The 24789-nt window shown below is 38.3% G+C and overlaps 1 protein-coding gene across 8 annotated transcripts in view; it reads right to left on the bottom strand.

The window, feature by feature from the left end:
• LRRFIP2 (LRR binding FLII interacting protein 2) overlaps positions 1-24789 on the bottom strand; it is a 109432-nt gene that overhangs the window by 25148 nt on the left and 59495 nt on the right. For 3 of the 8 annotated variants that reach the window (XM_034662254.1, XM_034662247.1, XM_034662248.1), the window contains 6 exons: positions 23371-23439; positions 20853-20942; positions 13720-13764; positions 12258-12374; positions 9371-9442; positions 3018-3188 (listed from right to left, as the gene is read on the bottom strand). In XM_034662254.1, coding sequence (XP_034518145.1) covers positions 3018-3188; positions 9371-9442; positions 12258-12374; positions 13720-13764; positions 20853-20942; positions 23371-23439 — 564 coding nt within the window. The remainder of the gene's footprint in view (positions 1-3017; positions 3189-9370; positions 9443-12257; positions 12375-13719; positions 13765-20852; positions 20943-23370; positions 23440-24789) is intronic. The other 5 variants (XM_034662250.1, XM_034662252.1, XM_034662251.1 and 2 more) reach the window with 3 other exon arrangements.

Raw genomic sequence — 24789 nt, 5'->3', positions numbered from 1 at the left:
GAAATCTTGTCTCAAAGAATAGGAGTGGGGGAAGTAGGGCAACATTGGCCATGAGTTGATGGTTGCTGGAGGTAGATGATGGGCTTTAGGAGGGTTCAGAGTCTGCTATTTTCTGTATTTTTAAAAACTCTAATAAAACATTTTTTAAAAATCTCAGATAAGCCTTAAAAAAAAAAAAGAGAAAGGATCCACTACCAAAATAAATAGATATTAAGAAAATAATATACTTGAGACATTCCTAATCAGGCATTCTTCCCCAGAGTGGGTACAGAGACAATATTTAAGACACAATTATAACCCCAGCAGGAAGCACTGAAGACATTTTGAAAAACTGCATTAATATCAATGTTGTTATAATTGAATGGTCCTTCTCTACCCTTTCCTTCTGAGCTATGATGAAACATACCTGAGTGCCTGACCTCTCTGTAGGTCTCTGAACGTGAACATTCTACTGCACGAGGCACTATCTATAGGGGCACTTGGGTGGCTCAGTCAGTCGAGCAGCCAACTCTTGACTTCAGCCTAGGTCATCATCCCGGGGTCCTGAGATCAAGCCCTGCGTTGGGATCCACGCTCAGTGCCAAGTCTACTCGTCCCTCTCCCTCCCCCTCTGCCCCTCCTCCTGCTTGGGCTCCTGCTCCCGCACTCACTCACTCTCTTGCTCTCCCTCACAAACAAGCAAACAAACAAACAAACAAACTCTTGGGGGAAAAAAAGAAGAGCTCAAAGAGAAGGTGCACTAGAAAAACCCTATCACAAGGTCTTTGCCATTACAGTACCCAAAGCAGATTTACAGGGTATTTAAAAAGCATACAGATTTTTTAAATTTGAAAAGCACAGGTTTTTTTTAACATAAAAATAAAAAACCACAGCTCTATGTATACTAACACATCTCTACATATTAGAAAAAGATAAAAGGAAAAAATAAAGTTGCCTAGTTAAGTTAATCATGGAGGTTTGTGGGTTTTCTTTTTGTATTTCAAAAATGCTCAAGGGCATTTGAGAAGATGGAATGATAACTCATTTTAGTACTGAACATTAAATACTTAGCATGAGATTTTCTTCTAATCTACCAGAAACAAAGAGCCAGAAATAGACATGAAAAAATGTGTGGAAAGGCCAAAAAGGAGTCCAAGGGCTCTACATAAAATATGACAGCTCAGAATCTCAGAAATTGGCCCTTGAGAAACAGGAAGAATCAAAGAGGAAACCACCTATGCCACCAAATCATAGTCTTCGATGAGCCCTGTCATCCAGTATGAAAATATCCAGAGGTCTCCTTTTAACTTATATAGACACAAGTCTTCTTAACCTAACTTTTTTTTTAATAGACTTTATTTTTTAGAGCACTTTTAATTTGGTGCAGTTGAGTGGAAAGCAGAGTTCCCATAGAGCCCTGTCCCCACAGACAAAGAGCCTCTCCTACCTACTATCAACAGCCTGCACCAGAGTGGGACACTCGTTACAAGTGCTGAGCCTACAATGACACGTCCTCATCACCCAAAGTCCATAGTTTACACTGAGGCTCACTCTCAGTGTTACATATTCTACAGGGTTTTGGATGGTTTTTTTTTTAAGATTTTATTTATTTATTTGACAGAGAGAGACAGCCAGCAAGAGAGGGAACACAAGCAGGGAGGGTGGGAGAGGGAGAAGCAGGCTTACACTGAGCAGGGAGCCCAAAGAGGGGCTCGATCCCAGGACGCTGGGATCTTGACCTGAGCTGAAGACAGACGCTTAACGACTGAGCCACCCAGGCGCCCCTATTCTATGGGTTTTGACAAAAATAATGCATCCACTAGTATAGTATCATACAAAATAGTATCACTGCCCTAAAAGTCCTCTATGTTCTGTCTATTCATCCTTCCTTCCCCGAAGCCCTTGACAAACACTTCCGAACACTTTTTAAACACGACCAAAACAGACTGGAATGAGCATTTTCAGTCCTCAAGGAAAAAAATCCCCATTAGAGTCTATAGTATTAATACCAGTCCTTTTGAGGTTGTATTAACAGCTTCTCTCCCTTCATTTTACTGATGTTTCTAAAATTCACTAATGTACATTTCCTAAATTGTTTTCTGGGCTTTTTATTTTTGCAATGTAGTCACAACTCATTTTTTTTTTTGGCCGTAATATCCTTTTGTCCTCTGCTTGGACTGACATCAACACTTTAAAAAGTCCAAATCCAATAACAGAACCCAATTTGTTTTCTGCAGTTGTCAAAGGGCAAATCTGAACCTTGGACAGTGGCTTTTATTTTCCATCTGCACATTTTAACAATATAACTTACAAAACCTCTAAAGAAAACATCTGTTGACATCTGACCCTGTCTCCATCCTGCTGTTTTATTTTTTTTTAAAGATTTTATTTATTTATTTGACAGAGATAGAGACAGCCAGTGAGAGAGGGAACACAAGCAGGGGGAGTGGGAGAGGAAGAAGCAGGCTCATAGCAGAGGAGCCTGATGTGGGGCTCGATCCCATAACGCCGGGATCACGCCCTGAGCCGAAGGCAGACGCTTAACCGCTGTGCCACCCAGGCGCCCCTATCCTGCTGTTTTTAAATAACTGGTTAAGAACTTCTCTCCAATCATTTAGGAAACAGATTATCTTGAAAAATGATAGAAAAGAAAAAAACGAACCATCTCACTGAAAGTCTTCAGAGCTTTGTGGCATTCCAAGCCACTCAAAACAGGAAGAAATAAGTAATTCACTGTAATTGTCCCTAATAATTAAGAGATAGCAAATAAAGATAAAACTTGAGTTGTATTCTATCTTCAGAAAATGAAGGAGGTCTTAAGATTTTCCTTAAGAGAATTAAATAGATTTTACAAAAATTTAAAAAGGAAAATATTTTAAGACCTGATATTGCACGTTGGTCAACTTCCTTGGACCAATCAGTTTCAACGGGAGCTTCAGTCCCAGGTACGCTGCACTCTTCCATCAAGCCCAGCACCTCCGAAATGGCAGGTTCTAATTTTCCAACCCAGAGAAAGGAATGATGAGATGCACAATTACCTTTGATTTTTCTTCATTTTCTCTATAAAATTCTGCCATCTGTTCCTCCTGTTCTTCAATAACATCCTTGAGGGTGTCTACCTGGTAGATCAAATTGTTCTTCTCATTGTCTAACTGTGCGTTGGAAACCATGGCTTTCTTGTATTTTTCTTCCACTTCGGACAAAGACTCCTAAATGAAAGTCACAGCCATCAGCCTACTATCTAACATATGTTCATTGCTTATATGCAGTATAACAGGAAATACAGCACTGGCACAAACACATGAAGATGCATTTTTGCAAAATACAAGCAGTTGGGGGAACTCCTGGTTTAGTAACATGCACATGAAATGGAAGGAGGGTAATAAGCCAATTATGCCAGGATAAGAACTTTATATCCTCTCTGCTATCCAAGAAAACAAAATCAAGCAGCAATGTAGCCTCTCAAAGATGAAAAGGTATGCAGACCACATATATTTGTGAAGAGTCATAAAATGAAGAAGCATCAATGTTTTCAGAAATGTTACTCTTGTTTTTAACAACAAGCTGTTTCGTATTCAGAATACAATGATATAACAGAATACAGCCTCTCTTCACACAAGTAAACTTAATACTGGTTTGAATTTTGCTACTTTCCAGACATCTGTTTTCAGTACTTTCCTGTTCTGCATAATAATGCTAATGTAAAGGCATAAACATTTTTTTAGCAATTATTCAAATTCTGGTCATTCTTAAATAAGTAAGCAATACAAAAATGATTTAAAAAAAAGAACAACAACAAAAAAAGCAACAACAAAATGTCTGAAATTTTATATAATTCAAAGTTTTCTGCTTAAAACTGTTTACAAGTCTATTTTTTAATAACTTTCTAATTTGGGAGATTATTACTTCTAATTTGGTATATTATTACTACCTAGTACCAGTTTTTTAAAAATTTTTTAAAGATTTTATTTATTTATTTGACAGAGAGAGACAGCAAGAGAGGGAACACAAGCAGAGAGAGTGGGAGAGGGAGAAGCAGGCTTCCTGCGGACCAGGGATCCCAATGCGGGGCTCGATCCCAGGACCCTGGGATCATGATCTGAGCCGAAGGCAGACACTTAAAGACTGAGCCACCCAGGCACCCCAAGTAACAATTTTTAAAGCTAAAAAGAAAAAAAAACATTTTGGAGCAGCTGGGTGGCTCAGTAGGTGAAGCATCTGCCTTCCGCTCAAGTCGTGATCCCAGGGTCTTGGGATCAAGCCCCACACATTGGGCTCCCTGCTCAGTGGGGAACCTGCTTCTCCCTCTCCCTCTGCCCCTTCCTCCCTCTTGTGCACTCTCAGTATCTCTCTCTCGCTCTAACTCAAATAAATAAAATCTTCAAAAAAAAGCATTTCACATAAAAAGTCATTACTTTTAGGAATAAATTTTAAAAATACTAATGTAAATGTTCAACAAATCAAGACAGAAGACACAGAACTGATAGTCCAGAATCCTTACATTTGTGATCAATTGACTTTTGACAAGGGTACCCAGACAACTCAATGGGAAAGGAAAATTTCTTCAACAAATGGTGTTGGGACAACAGGATAGCCCATGCAAAAAAATAAAGTTGGATTCCTACATCACACCGTACACAAAAATTAACTCAAAATGGATCAGAGACCTAAATGTAGGAGCTAAAATTATAAAATTCTTCAAAAAAAACATGGCACTAAATCTTCATGACCTTGGAGTAGACAGGAGCAGGTTTCCCAGATACAATACTAAAAGCACTATCAATGAAAGACTTTATCAAAATTAAAAACTTTTGTGGTACAAACAATACAATCAAGAAAGTATTAAAAAAAAAAAGACCACCCATACAATGGGAGATAATATTTGTAAATCTTATTATCTGATTAGGGACTTGTACACAAAATATATAAGGAAGTCTCACAACACCGTAATAAAAAGACATAATCCAATTTAAAAATGGTGAGGATTTGATTAGATATTTCTCCAAATAGGATATGCAAATGGCCAATAAGCACATGAAGAAAGGCTCAACATCATTAGTAATTAGGGAAATGTGTATCAAAATCACAATGAGATACCACTTCAGACCTACTATGGCTATAATTTAAAAAAACAGAAACAAGATTAACAAGTGTTGGTGAGGATGTGGAAAAACTAGAAACCTCATACATTGCTGGGGAGAATATAAAATAGTGCAGCTGCTTTGGAAAACAGTTTGACAATTCCTCAAGTGTTAAACATATTGTTACCATATGACCCAGCCATTCTATTCCTAAGTATCTATCTAGGAGAAATGAAAAGATATGTCCATACAAAAATTTGTACACAAATGTTCATGGCAACATTATTCATAACAACCAAAAACTGAAAACAATACAAGTGTCCATCACCCGACACATAAACAAAATGTGGTAAATCCATACATTGCAGTATTAACCAGTCGTGATAGACAGACAGACAGATAGAACAAAGGAAGGAAGGAAGGAAGGAAGGAAGGAAGGAAGGAAGGAAGGAAAGAAAGATGTTACAACATGGATGAATCTTGAAAACAATATACTAACTGAAGTCAATCACAAAAGACTGCATATTATATGATTCCATTTATATGAAATGTCCAGAATAGGCAAATCCACAGAGACAGAAAGTAGATTAGTGGTTACCCAGGGCTGGGTGTGGAGGAGGAAGAGGAAGGGTGAGGAATGACTGCTAATTAGTACAGGGTTTCTTTCTGGGGTAATGAAAGCATTCTAAAATAGGGTTGTGGTGATGGTTGTGCAACTCTGTGACTATGCTAAAAACCGCTTGAATTGTGTACACTTTAAATGGGTAAACTTTACAGTATGTGAAGTATATCTCACTAAAGATATACACACACAATAAGAATGCTTCACAAACCAGGGCTGTATTAACAGGCAACATTTATACCAGGATTGGGAACAAATATAACCCAAATAAAAAATATAAGCAAAGCCAATTGTATAATGGTTTAAATATAGTGGGATCCTAATAGTCGTACAGAATTTAGAATGATTCTGATCCATCTCAGGGGCTAATAGCTAATAACTTTTTTTAAAAAGCCAATAACTTTTTTAAAAAAGTCTTCCTCACAGCTCAGTCCCATAGAAAATGGGGCATAACTGCATGAACATCAGAATCTAAGATAGTTTAGCAATAGATGCAAAAATACAATATTTAACAATAAACTTGACATAACATTTATGGCATGTACTCTTCCTTTAAACAACAGACTATGGAAGATGGTTTTAAATTTGTGTCAAGGTAGTTTTAATGATTTCAATCTAGCTTACAGAGTGATAACTATTAGGAATTAGTTTTACTTAAATGTGTCTAAGGCAGTGATTTTGCAAGTGTAGATTCTAGACTAGCAGCAACAGCATTAACTGGGTAAATGTGCAAATTTTCAACCCCATCCCAGACCCACTGAATGAGAAAATCTGGGAGTAGGGTCCAGCAGTCTGTGATTTGACATAACCCAGGTGGTTCTGCATGGAGGCTAGAATGAGGAAAAGCACCCCAAAAGCCACCTCACTTAATCAAGAATAATGTCATAGGGGCGCTGGGTGGCGCAGTTGTTAAGCATCTGCCTTCGGCTCAGGGCATGATCCCAGAGTTCTGGGATCGAGCCCCACATCAGGATCCTCTGCTGGGAGCCTGCTTCTTCCTCTCCCACTCCCCCTGCTTGTGTTCCCTCTCTCGCTGGCTGCCTCTCTCTCTCTCTGTCAAATAAATAAATAAAATCTTTAAAAAAAAAAAAAAAAGAAGAATGTCATAAGCAATGACCCAGCATCCTTTTTTAATAGGATACATTCATACCACCATGCTTGATCACCAATCAGACCATTTTTTTAAACGATTTTTCTTCCACTTAAAAAAGTCATTTCAAGGATAAATATAACCTGAAGTCAAGCTCAATTATATGCTGACCATGAATTATGAAAAGGAGAGGGGGTGGGAAAAAAAAGAAAAGGGAGGTGTGGGGGGGTGGGTGAAATAGATAAGGAGATTAAGAGTACATGTATCGTGGGGCGCCTGGGTGGCGCAGTCATTAAGCATCTGCCTTCGGCTCAGGGCGTGATCCCGGCATTCTGGGATCAAGCCCCACATCAGGCTCCTCCGCTAGGAGCCTGCTTCTTCCTCTCCCACTCCCCCTGCTTGTGTTCCCTCTCTCGCTGCCTGTCTCTGTCAAATAAATAATAAAATCTTAAAAAAAAAAAAGAGTACATGTATTGTGATAAGCACTGAGTAATGTAGAGAGAATTCTTGTTAACATTATGTTGTGCACCTAAAACTGATATAGCACCATATGTTATACCTCAATAAAATAAATAAACATAAAAATAAATTAAATAGATCTCTTCTAAATGAAAAAAATAAAGCAGAGTACACCACTGTATATCACAAAGTAATTTTTCCTTTACTCCGATATGCTTAAAACTGTTGCACTGAACACGGATATATTTAATGTCTTTCTTACAGTTTTTCTTTTCCTTTTTTTTTTTTTAAGATTTTATTTATTTATTTGACAGAGAGAGATGGCCAGCGAGAGAGGGAACACAAGCAGGGGGAGTGGGAGAGGAAGAAGCAGGCTCCCAGCGGAGGAGCCTAATGCGGGGCTCAGCCGATCCCAGAACGCTGGGATCACGCCCTGAGCCGAAGGCAGACGCTTAACGACTGAGCCACCCAGGCGCTCCTCTTACAGTTTTTCTTAACATGGTATCACTTATGTGAGGAACATTAAGTTTTGCTTTTTCTCTTAAAAAAGGGTATCTTGTGTCTGGTCTCAAATAGATTTAATCTGTTCTTTCGTATCCCTCAAAGAATGTAATAAATGGTAGATCTAAAATAGAAGAAAAAACGTTTTAAATAAAACAAAAAGTAAGAATGCCTCTGAATCACTTGCTTGCTTTCCTGATACATTATATTATCCTGCTCCTACCCACCTACAATCTGACTCAGTACCCCAGTCCCCACCTCCTCCTGTGTCAGCAGTACAGGACCTCCACATTTGGCTCCCCTTCATCCGCACCCTAGCATTCCTCTTGCCCACTCAGGCACTCTGCTCCTCAATCACTTCCTCCTTCCTTTGCCGTCCTGTCGTCTCTCTACCGGCTCAAGTCAAGCAATGAAAATACATTATATTACATATGAGATGTCAGTATGACATTAAGTATTTACTTAATATAGGATTTGTTCCCTTGATCCAAGATATTTCCAAAAGTCTTATCTCTAAAACCTTAAAAGGGGATTAAATACTGACGATTAGAGCCATTAAAACTAACAGAGCATGACACTACCTTCTTAATTCTCCTGATGTTTACTGAGAGTTGCAGGCTACCATAAGCGGCCTCCGCTCTTCCCTCCATAGGACTTCCTACCCTTTTTGGTCCTGAGTCTTAACCATAAGTTCCTTATGGACAATAAGCATCCACATGAAGGTTTTGACTGGGAAACTACTTCACATCACTCCAGGGAAGCTGATGAAAGCTTTGCCCATTAGGCCAATGGTTTGTCCTTTGTGTGTATCCTGAGTCACCTTTCAGAATGCCTTACTTACGTGATTTTAGAGGCCTGATGTGTTATAAGGACATGCACGTGCTCAGGAAACTTTTAGTTTCCTCATATTCGATTTGAACTTCATAATAAAACATGGGAAGTGCATGACAACCAATCTGTCTGCCTCACTCGGACACTTTATATTGAAAACTAGTAGCCATCCTTGCTCAGAAAAGATTTAGGCCCATTTAAATTTACCTCCAAATTCTTTAAAGCACTGAATCTGTGTAATCATTTTTGACCTATAGTTTAAAAAAGAAGAAAAAGAAGAAGAAACAAAATGAAAACACAGGCCTCCTACGTCAGGGTCCTTCCTCCAAAAGGAATATTTATAATAATGCACTCTTAGATGTTTCTTCCTCCTGCCTTTAATATTGACTGAATTTGGTGACAGAAATAGGCAATACTCTCTCACTTAGCATGGAAGAATTTTAAGGTCTAATTTTCAATTAAATATATATGTGTGTATATGTATAGTCTCAGAATACTTTTTAAGAGTTTGCCCAATTAGATTTTGCATGGCTATGACACAAGGGACATGCAAATATTTTATAAAGTTTAAAAACTCTAAGGTATAATATCCTTTATTGAATAGTCCAAAAACCACACTAAACATTTAGACATAAGCAGAGACTGAAGTTCGCCTTTCCTATGCATTGCAGGTTAAGCACATGCTTGAAAGACAAACACTGTTAGTAAAGCTCTGTGCACTGGGGTTAACAGAACTTGTGAAACCACCATTACCCAACCCTTCTGCATACAGATAGCATGCTTGGGCTGCAGAATGGGCCCTGATACCTTTAGTTCTTTAAGCCCTTGCATGTATCTCCCTTCTACATCCTGTATCTGGTCCTTAAGGTCATAGATATCCTGCAGGACATAGGAATGAACCATTGCATAAAACCACGCACAAACATATCTTAAGTCTCAAAGATTCAGATGAAAATGTGAACTACTTTCGTATATTCCAGACTAAAAGCAGAGAAATAAAAGTACTCAAGCATAACTGCCACTCCAAACCAAGGAACAGAGCAAACAGGTCGGGGACAGTGGGGCTGGAGAAGGTGTTGAGTAACCAATCTAAAGTATTAAATATTTTCTTGACATTAACACGTGTTGAAACGGCATTAGCCGGGGGGGGGGGGGGTATATGGAAGAAAGCTATATAAATTATAACATTTTTAGCATATAATATTAAAAGTTTTATAAATCAAATAATTTTTAACATAATGCTTCACCTAGAATTAGTAAAACATGTAGTAAATTAATTATAAGCAGCAAATTTTACTGACTCATGCAAAAGTTTTAAAAATTGTAATAAATGGATATGAACAAAGCTGTCTTTCAATGACTTGCTTACCAACCACAATTAATTTGGGAGAAAGAAAGTAAAGGGAAGGAAATTAAACACCAACATTTTAAACATTATGTCAAATGAGAGATTTTATGTTGAGGATGCCATTTAAATGATGAGAAAAGAGCATCTGCTCCAAATGTTACCATAATCCTTAAAAGTAAAGCAGGTCAAATTTTAAATGGAAAATCCAGTTTCCCTCATACCTGACCCTGCTACACACAATCTACTCAGATGCTTGATTTAGTGAGAAAATAACTGCCACAGTTACTTTTCCCTAAGTACCATTCTGCAATACAGACAGGATCAATTCTCCAAGGCCAGTTCAGACACTTTCTGTATTATTCTTCCCCTGCCCTCTTCATTCCCCCCTTAGTAGGTCTGTCTGTCTTCTGCTCATTGATTCATTCAACGGACACACATCGAAGGGCTATGAGGAGCCGAGTGTGAGGATACAAACCTCTCATTTCCTTCAAGGAAGTCATTCTCTTAAAGAAGCAATACAAGGAAATGGCAAGCACAAGCTAAGTTGTGAGGCTGGAGGGCCTTTGCCCTCCTGTGTTCTGTCCCACTGAAGGCAAGAGTTTATCTTACTCAACTCTGCACCCCCCATCCCCGCCACCTATGCCTGGTACTTAGTAAGAGCTTGGTAAATACTAATACTTGCAAAGTCATGCCATGTCGGCCTGGGGCAGCTCTCCTTCTCGACTGCCACTGTCACTGCTGCAAACCTCTCTACCCTCTAACCACTGGCCCACTTTCACAGGCTGCCCATTTCATAAGCCGGACTCCTGCTCCTACCCACCTACAATCTGACTCAGTACCCCAGTCCCCACCTCCTCCTGTGTCAGCAGTACAGGACCTCCACATTTGGCTCCCCTTCATCCGCACCCTAGCATTCCTCTTGCCCACTCAAGCACTCTGCTCCTCAATCACTTCCTCCTTCCTTTGCCTTCCTGTCGTCTCTCTACCGGCTCAAGTCAAGCAATGAAAATAATAATCAAGCCCGCCTTTGTAAGAAAACAAAAACCTTCTCTTAACCTCCTATCTCTCTCTGCTATTGACCAATCAACTCCAGTATCCTTCAGGATTCTCTTCAGAGCAAGTTTCTTGCATCTTCTTCCATCACAGTTTTGACTTCACTACTCAACCACAGGGTACTGTTCCCCTTGCCTCCAGAGCTTCCTCTGATCTGGGGTCACTCTTTAAGAATGCAAATCAGATACTCTCACTCCCCTATTTAATATCCCACAGTTGCCAGGGGAAGACCAAATGCCTTCTAGGATCCCATACATGATGCTTTGTAGTCTGGCCCACGACTACTTCCCCGGTCTTCCTCCTCACCTACCTCTCCTCCTCACTTCTCTTCCTACCCTCGGGCAACTGTACTATACAGAGAACCTTCTGGTTCTCTGAAGTTCTGAGAAAGCCTTTGCCCTTCAACTTTGCCTGGTTCATTTGTATGCTTCCTTCATACATTAGTTCAAAGTGTGTCTCCTCTGAAATGCCTTTTGTTATCTCTTCTCCTAGTCCAACACAGCTGACAGTTCTCTGAATTCCTTTAATAGCCTTATTCTGGCTACTACATAGTATCACATGACCTGGTTTTACTGGTTCCTATCAGTTTGTCTTACCTACGAAACAGTGAACTCCTGAAGTTCACAGTGTGTTTCACGGCCTAAAACTCGGGACCAAGGAAGGGCTCAATAAATGTTGAATGAATGAATGAATGAATGAATGCAATTTTTATTATCACCCTTCCCCCATTGCTCACAAACAGCAGGTTCAGCAAATGGACATTTAAACATTTTGCTAGTCCTCATTTTTTAAATAAAAAAGTTAATAAGAATGGGGACTCAACCCAGGGGTTTCAAGTCAGGTATTTCTGTTATTCCAAATATCACTACACTTATGAAAAATTGAGAGATAACTATATTCAAGCAGCCAAATAATACCATAATGGCTCAAAAGACCGACAATTCCTAGAGTCTGGTTCCCTGTATATCCACATATTTTCCATTTAAAATATGGCCAATTATTTCTGAACTACTTTTACATACATTAACAAGCTTTTTTGGCATCTGTAAATTAGCAGAACTCATTCCAATATCATCAAATGTTCAGGAAAGAGAACAGAAAAAAGAATTAACTAATCTCCTTCCTTTCAGATCTGAGTCACATTCCTGAACTGTCTTTAACCATTTTTTTTTAAAGAACTCATACTCCTTTTCTTTCTACTAAGTCACATTAAATGTTAAATAGTTCCAGTATACTAGACTACAAAGAAGCCAAAAAACGGTTTTTAAAAAGCAAACCAAAACTGCGGTTTACCCGCAATTCACTTAATGAGGTGTCTGGATCTGCTAAGCTGCTGGTGTCTCCGCTCCCTCGTCTGGATGAGTTTCCACTCAGAGGGGTTGTTGCTGAGGCAGAATTCCGAGATGAAGGCTAGAGAAAGAGGAAGAGCACACATCTAAGTCTTGTTTCTTTCCAAATATGTTTGCTGTGTAAACTAAAAATGAGCCCGGGGTGGGGGTGTGGATGAGAAGATGTAGACAGTGTAGACTGCTATGGGAAGTGGGTATCCAGAGAAGGGCCCGGGCATACTACACGTAACTTTGCTCACTCCAACACTTTATTGGAATCTAGAATTCATAATAACAAAGGAAATAGTTTGTGTGCAAGCTGTTTTCTAAGTTTATCCTTGCTCTATCGTAAACAACACTGGGGTGAGCACATCAGATTAATTTAAAACAGTTCAGGACTTATAACTGTATGCTGATTAGCAGTCTTCCTACTGAGTTCCTGAAGCCGCTCCTTTAGAATCTTTTCTTTTTCTAACACTTTGATAAAGTTGGAAACAAACTTTATAGCTCAAGCAAACTGTGTATCGCTATGAATTTAGACTGCTAGTCCTACAGTTAGTTTAAATGTGAGATTATGCTACTGGATTAATAAATGACACAGATCTATGCTGCCCAATACAGTAGCCATTAGCCACATGGGGCTACTGAACGTTTGACATATGGCGAGTCCAAATTGATATTTTATTTTTAATTGTAAAATACATACCAGATTTCAAAGGCTTTGTATGGAAAAAAAGAATGTAAAATATCTCATTAATATTTTTTCACATTGATTACATTGACATATTTGGGTTACATGAAATATATTATTTAAATAAATTATACCTGTTTCTTTTTACAGTTTTAATGAGGCTACTAGAAAATTTAAACTTACATATATGTGGGGTACATCTGTGGCTTGCACTGTATCTCTATCAGACAGAACTGGTATATGTTTTTTGGGTACAGCATGAAATTAATCCTGATAATTTCCCAAAGATGACTTTCTAGAAATACTTCTAGAAGTTAGAGACTTTAACACAAAACAACTCCTAGAAAGGAGTTATTTAACCTCAAAAAAAAAAAAGAAATAATAATAACTACTAAGGGGGGGGGCGGGAAACCCTTGTCACCACCATTCCTAAAGACAGTTCATTTTCAGTGTTTAATGGCTTCTTCCCAGGACCAAATTCCAGGGAATGAAAATCAAAAGAGCAGCCAAAAGCTTAAGAAGTGACATTCAAGGAAATAAAATGCAGTGTCTTTTCTCTTCCCAGTGCTTCACATGATTCAACCTCACAGGAATTTGGGGGGTCAAGGACAGGAAATAGATGAAGAAAGGAAGAGTAGCTCCACCAGTTCAAATGTAGTAAAATAATGAAATAGCAGCAGAAATTAAGTTTAATTGACCTTGAGAATCTAATTCCCTTAGGAATTTATGTACTCACCCTCGTGTAATTTTCAGCATACTGTTTGTCAGATTTTTCATCCAGCTAGAAAAGAACAGAGATAAAAATCAGGAAAGATGGAAAGAGGGAAAAAAAAGTGACCTCATTTGAGTTCTCCAAGTTCAACTGATGTTTGGAACCTAAAAGTAAACATATGGAAACTGAAATAAAAGTTAAGACACATAAGACAAGATGTCAAGAACTTTAATTCTTATCCTAAGGATGACATGCAGTAAGCAAGCTGTCCTTATGCAGAAGTTTAGAACGTGTAGATTTTCTTTTCATGCTATTTGAAACATGTTAAAGAAAAAATATGTCAACTTGAATTCTGGCAACGTAAATGTTAACACACACACACACACACACACACACACACACACAAAACTTGTACACATCAAAAGGAAAAGACTGATAAAACCAAAAGCCAAAAAACTTTATTATCTAAACATTATTAGGACACAGGACACACAGATAAGACCAGTACACTTAGCCAAAAAAGTTCAAATTCGAATAAAGCAAGTTAAATATATCATCAAAAAAGATTTCCCCCACAGCTCTTAAGGATTTAGTTCTTTGGCTTTTTTAAGCAACACATGAACATGTGTCAAAAATAAAAAAATCAAACAGCACAAAAGGGTACATGAAAGTAAGCCTCTCTCCCTACTGTACCACACCCAAACCTTCCAATTCTCCATCAAGGGCAACCAGCCCCCGAGTCTTTAACAAAAGTCTAAAGTAATGTCCCAAATACATTCTATATCTTCTTTTTCTCCTTACCAAGTTCCAGAGATTAAAGAAACTACATCAGTTTTCTTCATGGCATTTATCACTCCCTGACCCCATGATATTTATTCATTTATTTATTGTCTGATCTCTTTCTCTTTAATGTAAGCTCTATGTCTACATGTTCATTTCTGTATTCCTAACATCATATAGCACCTGGGATATAGAAAGACTCAAAACTTCTTAGGCAAATGAGTAAATGCATCATACCCCTTCTGTACTTAAAGACTTATTTCATTTACTTTAACAACAGCAGTGTCCTATCATCTGGGTACACCGTAACTGAGTTATCCTATCTTCTGCGTATAGGATTAGTGTTTCTTTCATAAAGAGAGGTGCCTTATAGGTAGAATCCCAAACCCTGACCTTACAGCCAAGGAAAGAGAAATTCAGAGGCGAACGATTTTCCTGAAAGTTGAATAACTACTAAATGTCGGGGCTGAGTTCAGATCTGTTTTGTGAATCTTTAACCCTGTGTTCATATAATTTACCTGTATATACTGTTCCAATTAGCATTAGGGGGGAAAAGTCACAGAGAGATTTAACTAAATGAAAATATACCCAGACTCCAACTCCTAGACAACCCACCCTGCCCAATCTAGAAAAAAGATTTGAAAACCTTGCTCGGTTAATTATTAAAACACAAAATGCCAGTATTTCTGGCTCTATTCAGATCACTTCACTCTAACTTTCTCATATTTGAAAGTTTTTCTGTTCTTTTACATTGCCCGTATTTATCATGTTCATTTTTTCCTCTCAGTGTTTACATAATAAAAACTGTTCATAATAAAAGGTGTTTACTTTATTAGAAGTACTGTATCAGTAATATAAACACTATCTTAGACTTTGATCTCTTTTTGCCACTTTTTACTGTAATACTCTTAAAAAGGAATTGATTTTAGTTAACGTTGATTTTTTTAATCGCATAAAAACAAGCAATTACAGTAGTTTTTAATACTGGCAATTATTATCATGGAAAGGAATAACATTCCATCACACTCATACTACTAAAACACATTGCCTGATACTTAGAGTGTTATTCTTCAGAATCAAAGAAATACTGTATCTGAAAAACTGCCACATTTTCCTCAGAGTATCTCCCAACTCTCTTCTACTGATGAGTTAAAGAGAAAAACAAGCAACATTCAGAAACACTCTTCTAGGTCTATCTGAAATCTTGGCTCATACTCCCTCTCACAAAAATGACCCCCAAATCCACCTATTTTTTTAACCGTCAACTTGGAATGATCTTACATTTCAGAGGCTGCATCATTGAACTAGTCCATCGCAATGTTGCTTCTATTGCTTTCACTGTCTTCTGACAGATCCCAACTGTCGCAACCCCAACTGATCATGCGCCAAACCTCAGGGATTGTTAAGGCAGCAAAAAGTGCCAAGAGCAGCCATGTCGCAGTCCAGTCATTTGGGCTGCAGTGACCTGGCCAGAGACTCCAGTTCTCACTTCTCAGATTGTGCTATACTATGTGCTGTCTTCCGTTTAGATAAAAGCTCCTTGAAACCTGGTGCTCTAAAAGTCTCACTGCTCTCTCTAGCAGCCAGGAGCTCTACACAGCTGCTCTGTAATGACACACTAATGTTCATAATGATGACCTAGAGTCTGCCAGATCCTGAAAAGGCTTCTAAATGGAATAAAATTAATCGTGTTTAATATACTAAGGTATAAAATAGGGAAAGGTTGGTAAAAGGATACAAGCTTTCAGCTATAAGATGCAAAACATGGTAACTACAGCTGATAAAAAAAAAACTATAACAATGGAAAAATAAATATGTACTAATATATAAAACATAAGATTAGTAAGTGAGAAATCAGAAAACAAAGGCTGTAATTACTATATGGTCACAATTCTTTAAAACATGCAAATTAAACCGAGATAGAAAAAATACTACAAGTAAATCAAACTGCTAAAAAAGAAAGCTGTTAATAAAAAAGATTAAAAAAACCCAAAAACCCAAAACAAAAAAAACACTAAGCAAAGCCTCCCCCCTCTCCCAAATACGGCCCTCAGGACTTACTCATTAATGTTAACTGTAGCTTACTTTTCTCAAAAAGTTTCAAGTAAATATCATGTCATTGTACCCTTAAATAATTAAACAGGTAATTTTCCAATCAAGAAAAGGGTTTTTGATAGCTGGAATTTGGAAGTCAGCTAACAAGCTTGCAGTATTTCATATTAGTATTAGCGTGAACAGAAGAGCAAGGGCACCTAGGTGGCTCAGTAGGTTTAGTGTTGGACTCTTAATTCCGGCTCTCAGGTTATGATCTCAGGGTGCTGAGACACAGTCCCATATCCAGCTCCCTGCTCAGTGGGGAGTCTGCTGGAGATTCTCTCTCCCTCTCCCTCCCCTTTTTGTCCCCCTGATAGCCCATGAAAAAAGGAAAGAAGAGCACATGGTAGCAGACTTTATTTCAGTCTGGATGCTTTTTAAAAGTTCAAAAGTAGTATTTTCTTAAAGAATTTCAAATTACCAACTAGTAAACAAAATCTTAAATATAATCTTTTCCACATTTCAGTAATAAATGCCTTTGCCTTATTTAGGTCTGGGACATCTGAAAATGCTTTGCTCTTGACATTAGAGATTATGGATTGCTTCTCTTTAAATCTAAACTCCTTTAATAGTTATTGAAATTAGTACATGTGAGAAATATTTCTTAGAATACATATCTTGTCAAATCCTTGAAACTACTTGTTTCTTCTTAAAAGAAACATGTTTATTTATTCTCTGGTTAAAAGGCCCTTTGAACTTCATTTCAGCATATGGCTACTTGGTTTGACAGATAATTTTACCTTACTAAAATGGTAAAATACATTTGAACCTTTTTGAATAGAAATAGAGAATTCTAGTTGTAAATACATTTTGATACTGTCATTTAAAAGAGTTGTTTAGAGGGGTACCTCCGTGGCTCAGTTGATTAAGCATCCAGACTCTTAATTTCAGCTCAGGTCATGATCTCAGGATCTTGAGATCAAGCCCCAGGTCAGGCTCTACATTGAGCATGGAGCCTGCTTAAAATTCTCTCTCCCTTTCCCTCTCCCCCTTCCCCATCCCCCCTTGTATGCACTCACTCTCTCTCTCTCTCTCTCTCAAAAGAAAAATAAAAAAGATTTTTAAAAAAGAGTTGTTTAGAAATAAAGACTTGTATCTTGTTCTAATTATGTTTGTTTTTTTTTCTTAAAAGGATATCAGAGATTTGAGGGCACCTGGGTGGCTCAGTCAGTTAAGCATCTGCCTTCAGCTCAGGTCATGATCCCAGAGTCCTAGCATCAAGTCCCACATCCGGCTTCCTGCTCAGCGGGGAATCTGCTTCCCCCTTTCCCTTCACCCCTCCCCCCTGCTCATGGTCTCGCTCTCTCTCTCACGCTCTCTCTCTCTCAAATAAAATCTTTTTTAAAATTAAAAAAAAGGATATCAGAGATTTGATATAATTGAACTATGCATATCTGATGTGTGTAACTTTCAGCATGCAGCACACATTTTGTCAACTGTATCAGTAAATCTAATGTAATATATATGATCAGAAGGTAAAGGTATTCATATTAAGGCATTTGAATAAACTTATTTTTTAAGTTATAAAATTATAGTCAAACAAAATATTTATAGTGTTGTTTAATGTAGTTATTGGAGTCTAATCCTTTAACTTCTAATTTTATATACGGATGTGATAATACACATCAAAAATTCTGTTTGATGGACAAAAACAAAAAAACAACCAGAAAACTGAAGACTGATTCCCTAACCACAAAAGGGAAGGGATCAATTAATTCTAATAATCTCCTAAAGCAAAAATGGCTGAGGATTCCATTCAGAAATGGTCTTATTAACAATCAGTAAAATGAAAGTTAGCACATTTACATGCTTTTCCCCAGCCTGACTGATGGGACAAAGGAACAATGCAGAAGAAAAGACCAGAGGCTAGAGCAATCATAAATACTATATAATGAGTCTCGCCAAATCAGGGCCTTGCACCCTTTTTCAGCACTCCTAGCTCAGATGTTATAAATGGAGCAGACTGTACACAATGGGGAAGCCTGAAAGTGTCTTTTCAAATTTTGAATTCATTGTCAGCATTTTAAAATCAGGATATTTCACATAAAAATGCACATGTCCTAGCTTATTCTATCAAAAAGTGGTGTGGGGGGGATCTTACCAACGTCAAGTCCACTTTTCATTTGTCTACAATAAGCTGTATAGTTACCCTTTAGAAGAAATAATATTAGAGAAAATTCTTGCTCTAGAGAGGGGAACAGCAAATTTTTAGGCTTCGCTAAAAGGCAAAATTAAGGATATCGTATAGGTACTTAGATAATCATGAAAAAAGTATATAAAAACCATTAGCTCAGAGGCTATAAAATAAGAGGGTGCTGGCCAGATTTGCCAACCACTGCTCTGGGGGATCTTTTATGTTATAAGGTGTACAGCATGGTGATTTGATATAATAACACATATATATCAAATTGTCACATTATATACCTTAAATAGGTATAATTTTTATTTAAAAATATGTAAATAAACCAAAATAACTACCTGGGTAAAGAAAAGAGTTATATTAAATTAGTAGAAGCAGGGAGAGTTTTTTTTTTTTTTAACTATCAAGCTTTTCACTTCTGTGTAGTTACTAAAATAAATTGCCAAGAAATACATGTAAGGAGGACATAACCACCATCACAAATGAAAGGCTAATAGAATTCAAAGTTTTTAAGAAAAAAAGGTGTATACAATAAATTAAATGGTTTATATCTATAAAAGAAAAGAATAAGTTGCTAAACAAATCAATAAAATGGGCAATATTTCAGAGGAAAGAATTGGGAGCCAATCTTGCAACTTGGCGTGCAGAGACTCCTTGATCTGACAGAGGGCAAGTCAGGGCTGCTATACAGCCAGCCAGGTTTGAGACCCAACAATCTGGAATATTTAAGGCCCACACTTAAAATTATTTTCCAGGATTAAAGTTATTCAAAAATAGCTACTTTTTTTTTTTTTGAAGATTTTCTTTATTTGAGAGCGAGAGACAGAGATAGCGACAGAGAGCACAAGCAGGGAGGAGAAGGAGAAGCAGGCTCACTGAGGAGCAGGAAACCCGATACGGGGCTTGACCCCAGAACCCCAAGATCATGACCCGAGCCGACGGCAGATGCTTAACCAACTGAGCCACCCAGGCACCCCAAAAATAGCTATTTAAATACAACCAGCAATGTGCTAAATATAAATAACATCTCTTCATTCAAAAACAAACTTTTTGGTTAGGGAACATTGCCTCTCATCTGCTTCAAAGCGCTTGAAAATCAGACAGCACTGGTCAATGGGCAAAACAAAACTAATCCCAGCACGGGAGAGGAGGTGTCAAAGAGAAAATGAGGCTATTAGACCAGGCAGGGAGGTATCTGCTGGTTGCGGTTCCTTCATTAAGACAAATGCCTCGAGGCATCTCTACTGGACAATCTTTCCTAAATTCAGTTCCCAATGAATGTGAAAGCAATGGATAGGTGTTTCTTCAAAATAATGCCATAGTGCAAATGTTTAAAATCTATTCAGATTCTTCCCAGGTATCATAAATTAGTGATATTTTACAAAGTAATATCTTCTATTGTTCGACCTTCAAAGTCTGTCTAGTACTTTATATATTCACCAAAATAAAAAGGGAAGAAAACTTTTAAGAATGATCAGGAAGGGGCGCCTGGGTGGCACAGCGGTTAAGCGTCTGCCTTCGGCTCAGGGCGTGATCCCGGCGGTCCGGGATGGAGCCCCACATCAGGCTCCTTTGCTCTGAGCCTGCTTCTTCCTCTCCCACTCCCCCTGCTTGTGTTCCCTCTCTCGCTGGCTGTCTCTATCTCTGTCGAATAAATAAATAAAATCTTAAAAAAAAAAAAAGAATGATCAGGAATATCTAAATATGGGCTAGGTATTAGAGGTTTTAAGGAATTATTTTTAATTTTATTAGGTATGATAATGGTAGAGTGAATATGAAAAAGAAATTCTCAATTAGAGATGCATACTGAACCACAGGGAAATGGCATGGATTTGCTTTAAAATATTCAGGGAAAAAAAAGAAGGAAAAGGGAAGAAAGCGATGAAGCAAAACTGGCAAAACACTGGTAGTTGTTGAAGCTACTAATGGGTTCTACAGGGGAAAATGTTCACAGAAAAGTTTTTTTAAAAAATCAGAGCATATTAGTATATACATTCCAAAACAAAATAAATAACTGTACTTTATGTTACTATATTCCAATAAAAATTAAGGCAGTAAATTAAGTTCCTAACTTTCAAGCTAATGTATTAGCCGTTAGTCACAAGCCTGAGACACCACAACGACCCCCATGCATTACACTCACACTGGTCAAATCGGGGATACTGACGTCATCCACCTCAGAGACTATGCTCCCCCTACGGTTGGAGCGACTAAAATAATCGGCAGTAGAAACCTTTCAATCAGAAAAAATGAAATGCTTTAAAGGTTAAGAAAAGAGAGGAAAAGGATAAGAACATTGGCATATGAGGGAAAAAATACTGTGTTGGTGCTTGATAAAGCGTCATGCAATGAGGCAACTACTGCAATGAACCTAGTCAAAAAAGTAGAAAAGAAATGTAAAGGGGTTCCTAAAGGAAATCACAGCTCCCTAAAGCAAGCTTTTATGCACCTTAACTCGAGTTGTATACTACAGAGATCATTTACTGCCGAGGCCCAGAAAAGGCTCTCGTGTTTAGCACATGCATCATCCTCACTAGGATAGTATTTACCTAAAGCCTCTACCATATTTCAAAAATGTATAGTTCATTACAGCTATCGACTCTGTTAAGCACATGTATGCTCAATGAGGCATTCTTCGTAGGGTATTTACTGCACCTTTTGCCCAATTTTTACGCTTGCCTCTTTTTCATATTCCTCAAGACCAGGAACTGTGGGACAAAACAATGGAAGAACTACAGTGGCCCCTTTCTGGTTCCCCAAACTCAGTCTTTTCCCATCTGAGACTTTGTCATTGGCCTAGAAAGCTCTTCCCCACTCCCCTTCAGGCAGCTAGCTCCTCCCATTTCAAGTCACAGCTCAAAGGTCACTTCCCTTGGGGAAGCCTTCTCTGACATGCATCTCTCAATGTTCCCTGTCCTATCACCTGTTTTACCGTTCACAATACCTGGGGTTACTTCTCTTTTCTTCCTTTGTTAACTTGTTTATTTTCTATTTCTTTCACCAGGATACAATCTCCATGAAGTCAGAAATCTGGTCTGTCTAGCTTACCACATTACTCCCAACACTTAATACAGTGCCTCACCTATAATAGGTACTCCATAAACATTTGTTGAATTAATAAATAAGGAGTATTTTTTACCTCACTCATCAGCTTTCCTTACTCAGCTCTGTCTGATTACCTTGCTTAAAAACTCCTCCCCTCCAGGAAGGGAATCTGGAAGGCCATCCACAGAGACACAGAAGGCTTACAAATGTGAAGTTTTGCTAAGGGCTAATGCAGTCAAGCAACAGTATATTTATTCATAGTAATAGTAATACAACTTAGATTTACATATACCTAATATTTTACTGGTTCCTATTGTCTCAAGAATTTTGTAGTTATTCTCCATATAGTAATTCGTTTAATGCATATATTAAGCCTACCCACAAAGACCGTCATTAACATCCCCATTACAAATTAATTGTCATTAACACAACTAACAGGTTGTAGAGTGGCTCAAACCCAGGCATCATTACTTTAAAGTTCCTGCCTGTCCTTTCCACTCCATCATTTTCCAAGGTACTTTCAGGTGTCCTGGCTTGTTTTTTCCTCCTTCAGCTGTAAGTATGAGCATTAACTGGCTCACCAATGGACCACAACTGCCTTAATTAGATCACTGCATTCTTGGCAACAAATCTCACAAACATTCGGTGTTCCCCTTTTCTATGAAAGCTTCCGGTTTACAATCTTTCACAAAACACGGCTCTTTACTAGCTTTAAGATGATATATCATCCTTACCAATGTAATTTTCAAATCAATTCTTAAATATAGCAAAAATTCCATCAGCTCTCTGAAAAACTTCCAGCATCATCAAAAGAATAATCTGAAATTACATAATTTGTATTTTGACCTGGCTATTTGTTGCCTCTACAGTTATTATGCTAGTTCAATTTTTAACCAGAATTTTTGGCCAGAATTTCTAAATTTCGCCATCAAAGACTCTTAAAAAGTTCACAGGTCTTGAAAGATGTATAGACTATAGGGGTGCCTGGCTGGCTTAGCTGGCTGAGTGTCTGCCTTTGGCTCAGGTCGTGATCCCGGAGTCTCGGGATGGAGCCCCACAGTGGGCTCCTTGCTCAGCAGGGAGTCTGCTTCTCCCTCTCCCTCTGCCCCTCCCCACTGCTTGTGCGCGCTCTCTCTCTCTGTCAAATAAATAAAATCTTAAAAAAAAAATGTATAGACTATAACCAGTACATCTTAAATACATAATGAAGAAAGCAACTGATCGCAACATGATTTGTAATCCATAGTTAGGAGTTTTATGCGAAGTGGAGCATTCATTTTGCTGAAGAAACTTTTTTGTTTCTGGTGAATTGTGCACATAAATGCATATGCATAAAACAGCAACAAAGAATAAAAAGTGAAAATCTTTCAAATACACAAAGACAAGCACATAAGAGGTGTAAAGAGGCAAGTTATTGATGAAAGCTTCCATAGCACACAGAGAATACATATTCACAGAAACACATTTTTGAAGGCAAATTATTCATATAAACTAAATTTGAGGAAAATGTTCATTTTTGTCAAATGCAAATTTCACTTTCCAGTAGATTTCATGGGATCACACATAGGGGCAATTTAAAAACTTATTGTATGTGTTTGCATGCAAACCACGCTCACCACACTGTCCCTTTGCCCACGACTGGAGCGACCAGAAGACGCAATGCTTGCAGTGTCATCGTCAGGAAACTACAGATATTAAAAGCAGATAATGAAAAACATGTGATTTCACCACGGGTCTTACCTGGCTGTAAGCACATTAGGGAAGGTTGGGGAAAGCATGCAATTACTCTACATGAGCATGTAATTGGCTCCATCTATTGTGCACCATCAAAGAGAAAAGTGGCTTCAAAGTATAATAAACTATCACTGAAAACTAAACGATATTTCCAAAAAAGCACACAGAATGCTACTTCATCTTTTATTTAAATTACAGGAAAAAGAGGACAGGAGTGGAAGGCTAGGGCATAAATAGACCAACCAAAACCAGCTAGGGATTTCATGCTTTTTAAATCACTAGGCCCTTTGGGATCCCATCGGGGGAGGGGGGGTCAATAAGTATACTTAATGCTTAAGTTTGGGAGAGAAAATACAAGAATATCTTCAAGTGAAGTAAGTCAAAGACAGAATTTCCTACCAGCAAAGACACTGAAATGATGATTCTTATTTTCCTTTATTCATTCCTATGCAATGGGTGGAGATATTTCTAACATCACCCTACAGTTTTCTTACTGTTTCACGAGCAGCAGAAGACTCATCTTCTGTGTGTCTAGGTTACCTCCATTCTGACATCACTGAGAAACCATGCTGGCATCACCAAGATAATAACCCTGAACCCAACTTGCGAATGAAATAACATGTAGCCAGCACACAAGGACAAGGTTCTACACTTGCTTGAAAATATATTACCATAACTTTGTTTGCAAGGGGCCATCACATTGGTACATTAAAAATGCTACCGGGCCCAAGAACTGCCAAGTGCAATTTTATTACGGAGTGAGGTAAAAGTAAACTTCCTACTTATATCAAAAAGCCTTCATCTCCTTAAACATTCCTACGTACATTTTTGTTAAGTATAGGAGTGGAATTCTTGAGAAGTGCTGCTTGGAAATGGCAGAACAGAGCCCAACATGTATGTAAAAGAAAACCCATACAGCTCCCCTATTCCACTCCACAAAGCAATGTGTATTTACCATTAAGAAATTGCTTTAATAATTTCTCCTATTTTGACACTGTCAAGAATAACAAAGTAGAGGGGTTAAGATGGCGGAGGAGTAGGGGACCCCTTTTTCAGCCAGTCCCCTTAGTCGAGCTGGATAGGTACCAGACCAGCATGAACATCCACGGAATCAGCCTGAGATGCAGGAAGATACATCTGGATCTCTACAAATGAACATCTCCAGCGCTGAGTCTTGAGGTACGAAGCGGGGAGCCGTGAAACTGCGCACAGATATCGGAAGATAAACGGAAGGGGTAGGGAGCCACCACGTTCGGACGCTGGAAGCGGTAGCCACCTGCAAGGGGGAGCGGGCGGACTCG

This window comes from Ailuropoda melanoleuca, chromosome 6 (assembly GCF_002007445.2).
Source record: "Ailuropoda melanoleuca isolate Jingjing chromosome 6, ASM200744v2, whole genome shotgun sequence".
Classification (NCBI taxonomy): domain Eukaryota; kingdom Metazoa; phylum Chordata; class Mammalia; order Carnivora; family Ursidae; genus Ailuropoda; species Ailuropoda melanoleuca.
The sequence above is the reverse complement of the archived record's forward strand: the minus strand, read 5'-3'. Positions and strand labels throughout refer to the sequence as shown.